The following is a 9,764-nucleotide window of genomic DNA, read 5'->3' on the forward strand; positions in this document are numbered from 1 at the left end:
CGCTGATTATTCTGCATTTGATGTAACATTTGGCTTTCATTGTTGATAGTTGTTTCGAATTTACAGTACCGTTGTCATCCCTTTCCACTAGACACCGTGTGACTTGTGTAAGTTATTAAAAATATATAAATTTGAAACTCATCGTTTTGTAGGTACAGTGAGAAGGAAATCAGCGAAGGATCTCATCTGATGCGTGCGGTGTTAGCAAATGCATTTGACAGAGATCTGTCGGGAAAAAATGCGGATAGGAAATTGCAGAGCTTAACCACCAACAATTTTTGTCCACAGACTGTTCTGGCATATCGACGGTGTAGGGACTTATTTGTTTTGTTGGTTTCTGTTAGTGGTCATATAATCATTTGAAATTTTAAGACATTTCGAGCGAGAAAAAATGAAGATTCCTCTATGAAGATTCCCATGCGGCTGTGGCTATAAGTAGATTCATAGTTTGACTTGGTCGTCAAAAATAGAATATTTTGATCTGTTGCTTTCACAAAATCATGCACAATAAATTGACATGCAGAATAGGGTATAAAAAGGGAACGTCAATCTACAATGTGTTGGTGTAGTATGGATGTCATGATACCCTAGTAATAACCTAAGTAAAGACTGATAGAAATTGAAATTTGTGGAAATTTCACATCTTCATAAGTTTCAGGCAAAGAAGATAAGTGGAAGCGTTGTTATGTAACACTTAGTGATTCGAATGGCTCACAACTCTACGTTTTAGATTATGAAAAGGTACCACTTTTTAACTGATTGAAGTTATATTGTTCCATTACTACATGTTATCTCTATGATTCATGTAAATGAATTACTTACAAGGACAGTTTTCTTTTGCAGAGGACAAAGCCAAAAGTAGTTCTGGATCTTGGTTTTTGCTTTGTTTATAAAATACCAGAAGGATCATTCGATAGAGCAAACTGTTTGCTGGTTGCTTCAAATGGTCTGGATATTTATCCATCAGTTCATTTATCATTTCAAAACGAAGGCACTTATCTAAATTGGCTCAATGAATTACGACTACGATGTTTCGGTTGTCGATATTCACCATCACCATTTGCTGTAATCCCTGCCATACAGGATTATTTTATTCGCTCAACAACTGTTATTTGTTTAACTTTAACAAGTTTCAGGTAGGTTTCACTTAATGTGAAATATTATTGCATGAAAATTATCTAAATAATGAGGGTTGCAGTTTTCGTTAATTCATGGGAGATATATTTTAATCAAAATCACACTCTCATTTAATATATTATCCAGTGATGACGTGATTATAAGCGCATGAATTCATGCTTAGTATTCGGAAAGAAGCTTAGGAAAACTTTGTTTCATTAATTTGTTGTTAATTCGGTAACTAGCTAACACATAGCCCTGTTATTCTCGGACAATGCCCAAGCATTGCTATTCCAGAAATTGTAATCATGTATCTTGGTTTTTTTTATTCGATGTGAAATTTTTTATTACGAAGAGCTTTTTGGTAACGAATTAGAGCATGTGACCAAACTGATTTCAGGGGTAGTTATTTTAAACCCGATACCTCATACAGTGCGATGGTAGCAATCAATGGAATTTTTTTAACTAAAACTCAACAAGTGATGCCTGTAAAAAATACCATTATATTCAACAGGTCTTTTCTACTACAGTAAGTTCTTTTTGATAATAACATTACACTGAACGGACTAGATGTTGTAATATCAATATTTTTATTTTTTATTTTTGGTTTGCAAATAATCTGACCATTGGAAGAAATTAATTTCATGCTATCCAATCTTTCTAACATTAGTTTCCGTTTTCATTTCTGCTTCAGGTATATTCCTCCTGGGCCATGTTCATTGAAACTTGTGCTTTGTTCGCACAACCCTTCATCGACAAAGACGCGTAATGTTGTATTCAGTGATTATTTGCAGAAAGGTATATTTTATGTAATAAATTTTATTTTCCATTAATAATGTCAAGAATATATTGTACTTTCATTTGTCTTTCGCTCTTTTGTCTTTCTGAATTGTAACATTTGTATTAAATTTTGAAATATGCTTGTGTAGTAGGATACTAAACTCTTACCGTATTATGTATATATAGTAAGATATTAGACCTGTAAGATATAATACGATTTAAATATGCTGTCGCAATCAGTAAAAGTAAATAATGCATTATATTGCTGATTTCTTTTTTTTGAAAGGAATTGCTATTAGTCATTCAAGTTAATTTCAGATATATCACCACTGTATGTACTAGCAGACGACGGCAAAGAGCTTTGCGTGGAAGATAATTTTGAAGGATTTGTGTTTCGTGCGGTACGTCATCGTATCGTTTTATTACCCGAAGAACAATATGCATCATTTTTTGTGTTGCTCACTACGCGATCATTTATTTTATCCACTTGGGTTGGCTCCGTCTTGGATATCTTTAATCGAAATTACTTTGCTCGTTTGTTACTCTCTGTCCTATTGCCAAATTACGAATTATTGACGTCATTTGTTGAAGTTATCATCAGGGAGCAAATTAAGCGTGAAACTGGTTTGTACTTTTTGAATTAACACATTTATAAAATTGAAAGTATTGGAATTCCAAATCTATCGGGAAGAGTGTTAAGCATATTAGTTGGCACACAAAGAGGAATTGAAATTCATAAAGGTCTAACAAAATTTTTCTAAAGTTCTTAGAGGGTAAAAAAGAAAAATTCTTAACAGGAAATAAACAGTTGCATTTAGGCATTTAATAAAAGGCTAGCAGTGCTGCAAAATTTACTAAAAATTGCTCGTGGTAAAGTTTAACAGTTGGAGGATAAAGATCAGTTCAAAGTTGATGTAATCTTTAATTTCTTACAGTTATTTTTCTTTTCTCTTATATTTTTTTCTTTCAGAAGTAACACTTTTCCGGTGTGATTCATTTTGTACTTGCTGTATTTCAACAGTCCTACGCATGACTGGTAAAGATCTGGTTACGGAGGAGTTAGCTAATTTGCTAACTGGAGGGCCACCAAAGCACGAATTGGAAATCATGAATGCCCTGAAGAGTTTATCTGAGCATCTACCTCTTCTTTTCCGCGCCATTCTGTCACATATCATAAAAACAGCAAAAGCTTATTTCAATGATTCTAAATATATTGCACGTCGAGTTGCCAGGTAAAATATTTTTTAGTAATTGAACTGGCGAAGCAATCTGTTTGGAGGTTCCATAAGTTTTGCAAAAACTTAACAGCAAAAATTACTCTCACTAAAGGAGCTGTTTTTATCAGTTCATTTCGTTGTGTCATGGATGGAAAAGAAACCTTAAATGGAAAGTTTCCTTTCATGGGTGTTAATTTTCGAAATGTTTTTTAGAAACATGTTGAAGTTTATTTACTTCTCCCGCACAATTCCAACATCTAAAGGCCAGTACGTACCGATTTTATTTTCAGTGTATTCTTCATTCTGCGCTTCGTGAACCCGATTTTAACACTCAATTGCGGTGGCTTGGGTAAGTAGTTGTCACTACATTTGGAAGTAAATCGGTCAGTTGAAATCAAGTTTGTGTAATAATTTTTAGGAAATTTCAGTTGAACAGTCTCGCCAGTTGCCGAAAACAATTCAGTCATTAGCTAATCAGGCTTCCTCACCTGATTACTGCCCGGTAATAAATTTTCTTTTGATCCGATTACTTTTTTAAAGAAAATAAAGAATAAGGCTTTACGATGTCTGGTTCTACTAATTTATCATTTTTTTTGTCGAAATCTTACTACAGATTTTTAATATTTACTATGAATTTTCTACTGTTGGAGGAATCTGAAATATTGCAGGAAAAAGGTACCCGTAGTGTTCGCTTAATGGCAGACCTGCTTGATGCCGTTGCATTATCACCTTCGGTCAGATTCTTTTTTCACTATTAGGTAGAAACATGGATGCAAAATCAATAAATCTAGCAATAAATTTATCTTAATCCCATACTATTTGTTGTGTTTATCCATTATTATTTTCAGAAGGTGGAATCATCGGAAAATCCATTTTGCGGCTATAGTAAAATCGATCAGTTAGCTCTGCTCGCATTTCAAGTAGAGCAAGTGCTGGAACAGCAAGGCTCTGATAGTTGTCCTCTTCCGGAAGCTTATGCGGTTATCAGTTTATTAAAAAAACATGCAGAGAAGTACCTCTCTTGTTAATTTTTAACTTAAACCTCTCTTTAGGTCGGAAACAGTTTTTCGTTTTTGGGTAACTTACAAACTTATGATATCACTATCCCAAAAATATTTCACATTTTGCAATCAAGTTCTTATTCATTGCTTTAAACAACATCCTAATACAAAAATTCCCTGTTCTTTTTGATCCACACAAAGGATATGCTGTTTACAAAGAGAGAGAAAAGAAAGAAAAACAAGAGAGAAATGTAATATGTGACAAAATCTGTTACTGCTTCATCTTAGTTTTAATCAATTTCACAGTTTCATGACAGTTTGTCTTTCAGTCAATTTGTCATCATTAATTGCATGCTACAGTTTGATACGGTGATAATCAATTGTTACTGATAATTGTTAATTATCATTCATTCAATTGGTGGCCTTCTTTGCAGCCTTATTTGCATTTGTCGTCTTTTTCATGCACTGATCTCTTGAGGAAATATTTATAATGGTATTTATTTCTGTTTTTGTTCTCACTTCATGCAAGTCAATATGACAATTAATAGCCGATAACAGTGAAGGCCTTCTTAGTGTATGAATGCAGTCTCGTTCTGGACAAAATTTAAGTGTAATTTAAGTGTGAAATTTATTTTTTGCGCTTAAAGAAGTTCGAGTAATTCTTAAAATAAGAAGTGAGGAACGTGATATGCTAGTAATGTTCGGAAAATATGATTGTGGAAATGGATAGGAGTTATGTCTTTCGTCACAATAATACTAATTAATGTTATCGTGTGAATATGTTGGTATTCTTTGTTTCTCGTTCAAGCTACGACCGTCAATTGCCGTTATAGTTTTAGAGAATTTATACGAGATTTCTACAATCCCGAATTGCTTCCTGAATAAAAATGATTTAAAAATCGCATAGCTTTAGAATAGGTATTCTAAAGTCTTTCTTAAATTTTCCCTCCTTTAGAATTTTGATCAGAATTCTTGAATTCTGCATTGGAGCATAATCCCATTCATGGAAATGTGCTTATGGTTTGTGAATATATTGCAAGTTGAAATAAATTTTCGGAATTCCTGACACACCAACAATTTCCATACATTTTATTGTCGCTATTTAAACTATTCACTTCTCGAAAATCGCATACTCTCCAGGGGCACACTAGTAAAGTGATGCTTGAAATTGCTTGAAATTCGTTCCACTTACGGGAGATATGAAGGCACCTTCAAACCGCTGTTTCGAAATAGATACTATAATTACCACCGTATGCAATTAAACATGCATTCTTATTTCACTTCTAAAATTTGAGCTTGAGCGGTAGTACACACACCGACTTCCATATATACGCTGCACTTCATGCATTTCTAGTATAACATAAAAGAAAAAAGTATTACAAGATGTAATATGATGCACTTAATAAAAAGATTATATATGTGAGGTCACCATCATCATAATGAAATCAGTTAAATATTAAAGCATAGCAATTTCGGAATAATACAATCCATCCCTACTGAACTTGACATATAAAACAATAAACGTCAGCTGATAAGGTTGGATAATCAAAAAATGACCGTCTCCATTGAATTTAACATATTACACAATAAATGTTAATTGATAAAGTAAATAATCAAATTGTTATGACTTTTGAGAAGGTATTCTGGCAGAAACGATGGGTGTACCGAGGACATGTAAGTTCTTCGAATAAATGAAAGGTATTATCACAATCCCAGGCTAAATAATATTAAATACTCTCCATGTTTTTAAAAATAAAAATAAAAAAAAATCACTGCATTCAAACGAGATCAAAAATACAATAAACAATGGAAGAAAGGATAGAGTACGATAAAAGGTATTGCAATTCACAATATAATGATAAACATTACAGATAAAACGTAATACAATGAATAATTTAATCTTGAACTTAATATCTTAAATACTACCGATATCCATCCAGAAGAAGAAACTTACAAATTTGCTGTTATCAGATTCATTTCGTTATTCTAAAAATCTCCATCTTTCCCATACCTCTAAGAGTGGAAAGACAATAAAAGTACCTAGAATTATGTGCGAGCATAAAGAGCATTAAGGTCAAAGAAGCCTGATTTGTTTATAGAGCTAAAGCTCTATATCGTAAAGAAGGCGATAAACTTTGTTTAGTCAGCTTAACAAAAATCAAGCAATATTTGCTTCAAACACAAACATGAATAAGACAAGAATTATAACACCTATGGCTGTGATTCAGACATAATCCTAGCACATATACTCACACAAGATCTTTTAATTTCACGCAATGCTTCCTGATGTTCCTTAGGTGACATATCAGCAGTGAGATGATCAATACACTGAAATAGAGCAGCATTTGGACTTTTTTCTTTTTCCGCCTCTTGCTCTTTTTGCTTTTGGAATGCATTACTGATGAATTCTTGAATTGTTTCCAAACTGTTTGCAATTCTTCTTTCTAATGCTGTCGGACCATCTGGAATATTTTGACGCGGTCGCTTTCGTGCCATGAGATCTGTAATTAAAATACTACTGAGTACTTATCAAATACACTTTACAAATACCAGAGATGAGTTTAGGGAAACAGCACGTGCATAAATCAATAAGATCTATTATTGTTTACAAATAGAAATACATGAAACAGTAAACAAAAACAAAAAGCTTTCAAAAATAGCACAACCTTTTACAGATAATGAAGAAATCGATATGGGAACACAATGTGCAGATGAAACACCATTTCCATTAGAGAAATTGCAATTTCCATTTAGCAATGCATCATCAGTATTGGTACCATCAACCGCATTAATATCACCTTGTTGCTGCGCATAAGGGGATGCGGAACCTCCAGGTGAATCCATATTTGCAAATAATGACATGTTATTATCAGTTTGATTAGCACTACCAAATAAAACAGGAAATTCCCATTCGCTATCCTCTTTTTTCACATTTCCAAGGAGCGAATTTGCTGCTGCTTCTGCTCTGAAAAACAAAAATTTTAAAAAAGAAAAAACGAAAATGTAAAAAATAAAGCAAGACAAAAATAACCATTAAGATTTCCCATGTATTGTCTTAATGAATGATAATAACAGTTAGACAATATAACTATCTTCGAATTCAATACATGTAATTATACACCAAATACCGTCACTTCTGACGACAGAAGTAACGGAATGTTCTGCTTCCTATCCTCACTTATATTTAATTCAAATAATTCACTCATCAAAAAGTTGTAAAATTTCTAACGCATACACTTGATAACCAGCCAAAAATGTGACAATGTCGAAATAATTTCAGGGAAATTAATTTGCAAAGAGTTGGTCGAGATTATGAGCTACTACCATCGCACTAATATTCGGTAAATCGTACGGCAAGACTTTATTCAAATAGAAATTCCGGAAGACAAGAAAGAAATTCGATTTTGAGGAAATTATTTTGCTGAACACCTCATAGAAATATCAAATACTAAAAGTCAATGTGTCAGGTCAATGCGTTTCTATGTGTCACGCCAATCGCCACCCTCCTTCCTCTCTTCCCACACTCTCAGCGAAAAACAACACTAAATCGAATCTCTATTTTTCCATGACCTGTTTTCTGTTTTGTGTCCAATTCTTCGCATAACCGTACAACCTGAGTTATGCTAGTGTTGTGATCAGCTATCTGTGATACAATGTCATCAATATATACCCTCCACATATTGTCCTAGGACTTTCTCTTCCCTACTAAAAAAGAATCCCCAACTGTTTCCAGTATGCAACAAAAACACTTACGATTGTGGTGGTACAGCATTGAGAAATTCATCGAGGAACTGCATTTCTGCAGTAAACATAAATGCTGGTCCAAATTGTCCTGAAGTTCGATACCTCTGTACGAGGCTTTTCCATCGATCTCTTGATTTCGTAACCGAAACTGAAACATAGTTCCCTCAAAAGTTCTTACATTTCATATAACCCAATTACTACTTCTAAATTGGTCAACTAATATTAAATAAACCGATGAGTAAATAATGTGCCGATTAACTGCAGCATAAAACAAAAGGAAGTGAGAGGAAAGTTCCCAAAATGAGTTTCTTAATGGTAAAGGATTTTAAAATTGGTGAAAGGGAGTGGGGGGGGGGGATATCGATAAAGTTAAATTTTATTTCAAAGTCAAGCTTTTCTTATAAAATTAAATGTTAAACTAAGTTAAACTTTTCTTTTTTGATTTTTTATTCCAACGAATGTATGAAAGAGACAAAAAGTTTTCTCAGAAATGAATAACAAAAAGCGAGAATACCAAGATATTAAACACTGTCGAATATTAAACATTGCCGATATTTGTCAAGAAAAAAAAAAAGAACAATAGCTTTTCCGTTTACTTTAACAAATAAACGGATAACGAGAAGGACAGGAATGAAATGAAATTTTCGTACCTTCATTTGGAGAGAAACCACGCTTGAATAATGTCTCACTAACAAGTTTCCATGCTTCATTACGCTTTCGTACATTTCGAAAATCCGGATGTGTTCGATCATAAAGTACCGGTAGTTGACGTACAGCTTCGATTAAACTTCGATAGTATGAATCAGATACCATCTGCAAAAATTCAAAATTTTCATCACAAATATGAATGATTTTTTTACATCAATTAAATAAATGCTGATCATATTTCCCTTAAATATCTTAGATACTTTAATTATTTTAATCCTTTATCAAATTTTTTTACATAAATAATTTGAGTAAATTTGAATTAAAGACAGAGATCAAAGGTTAATTCCAACGTATCGCTTCGTTTTTCAGCAACTTTAATAACATTTTGTACAGCCAATCCAATAAAATAACGATTTGTCAACATGTATATTTAAATATAACTAATGTATTACTTTCCCGAATTTTTGGTTTATCTATTCAGTTAATATGTGCTAATTAGATAGTATTCGATCATATGACCTATGACTTCGTAACAAGAACAAGTATACATTAGTAATATAACATACGAACCTAACCCGTGATGAAGATGAAGCACACTATATGGTATGAAGATGATGTGGGAATAACAGAAAAGCTATATGCGATTCCCGATGACTGGGAAGTGCGGGAAATAGTTCGGGAAGAAACTGAGGTACTTTAATATTTACTTCACTCCACCTTAATTGTACAGCTTGCAAAATGTATCAGCAAAGCAGAAGGAAGAGCGGTGGTGAGTGTGGTAGTGCAGGTGATGAGGTGGTGTAGTGGTAGGAGGTATGAGTGGAGTAGAAGGAGATGTAGTGGTGGTGCGGTACGAGAGCTGCTGCTATGCGATATAGAGGGAAGGGGTATCGGGAGAGGGCGGGGGATCGATCGGTGCTCGGGTTGAGATTGGGATGGCGAGATGGGCACTCCCCTCGGGCAGACATACCACTGCCTGGCTCCCCCTCCTACCCCCCACCTCGATATCGACCATTCTTGTCGGCAAGGCCGTGTTGCTCCGTTTGCTGTTGTTGACGAGAGAAGAAGGATGTGCCCGGAATGACAGTTCTCCTCGATGCGTCAACCGGTGTGAAAATCGATGGGTAACGGGAGGGTGGAGTTGCTATCGAGAATTCCATTCTCTCTTGTTCTTTTTTCATCTTACCCTTTCCTTTCATTTCTTACTTCAGGTTTCCCTTTCTCTTCCTCTCTCTCTCTCTCTCTCTTCTCTTCCGTC

General features: G+C 34.2%; 3 protein-coding genes across 3 annotated transcripts in view; 1 reads left to right on the plus strand and 2 right to left on the minus strand.

Moving 5' to 3' along the window:
• LOAG_17853 (hypothetical protein) overlaps positions 1–4,234 on the plus strand; it is a 7,670-nt gene extending 3,436 nt beyond the window's left edge. Inside the window, exons 8-17 of the mRNA XM_020450517.1 lie at positions 659–741; positions 844–1,136; positions 1,517–1,645; positions 1,811–1,914; positions 2,215–2,520; positions 2,867–3,128; positions 3,404–3,462; positions 3,542–3,615; positions 3,782–3,847; positions 3,962–4,234. Of these exons, the coding sequence (XP_020305797.1) occupies positions 659–741; positions 844–1,136; positions 1,517–1,645; positions 1,811–1,914; positions 2,215–2,520; positions 2,867–3,128; positions 3,404–3,462; positions 3,542–3,615; positions 3,782–3,847; positions 3,962–4,141 (1,556 nt within the window). The 3' untranslated portion in view covers positions 4,142–4,234. The remainder of the gene's footprint in view (positions 1–658; positions 742–843; positions 1,137–1,516; positions 1,646–1,810; positions 1,915–2,214; positions 2,521–2,866; positions 3,129–3,403; positions 3,463–3,541; positions 3,616–3,781; positions 3,848–3,961) is intronic.
• Positions 4,235–6,167: 1,933 nt separating this feature from the next.
• LOAG_17854 (hypothetical protein) lies at positions 6,168–9,245 on the minus strand. The gene is made up of 5 exons (XM_020450518.1): positions 9,077–9,245; positions 8,509–8,671; positions 7,868–8,006; positions 6,781–7,079; positions 6,168–6,615 (listed from the first exon to the last, which is right to left on the minus strand). Exons 2-5 carry the CDS (start codon positions 8,669–8,671, stop codon positions 6,326–6,328), a joined length of 891 nt encoding a protein of 296 aa, XP_020305798.1. The 5' UTR covers positions 9,077–9,245; the 3' UTR covers positions 6,168–6,325.
• Positions 9,246–9,417: 172 nt separating this feature from the next.
• On the minus strand, positions 9,418–9,705 carry LOAG_17855 (hypothetical protein; the record flags this gene model as incomplete). Its single annotated transcript, XM_003145292.2, has 1 exon — positions 9,418–9,705. The coding sequence occupies one exon, from the start codon at positions 9,703–9,705 to the stop codon at positions 9,496–9,498; it is 210 nt and encodes a 69-aa protein (XP_003145340.2). The 3' UTR covers positions 9,418–9,495.
• Between the last annotated feature and the right edge of the window lie 59 nt (positions 9,706–9,764).

This window comes from Loa loa (genome assembly GCF_000183805.2).
Source record: "Loa loa unplaced genomic scaffold supercont3.139, whole genome shotgun sequence".
NCBI classification, from domain to species: Eukaryota; Metazoa; Nematoda; class Chromadorea; order Rhabditida; family Onchocercidae; genus Loa; species Loa loa.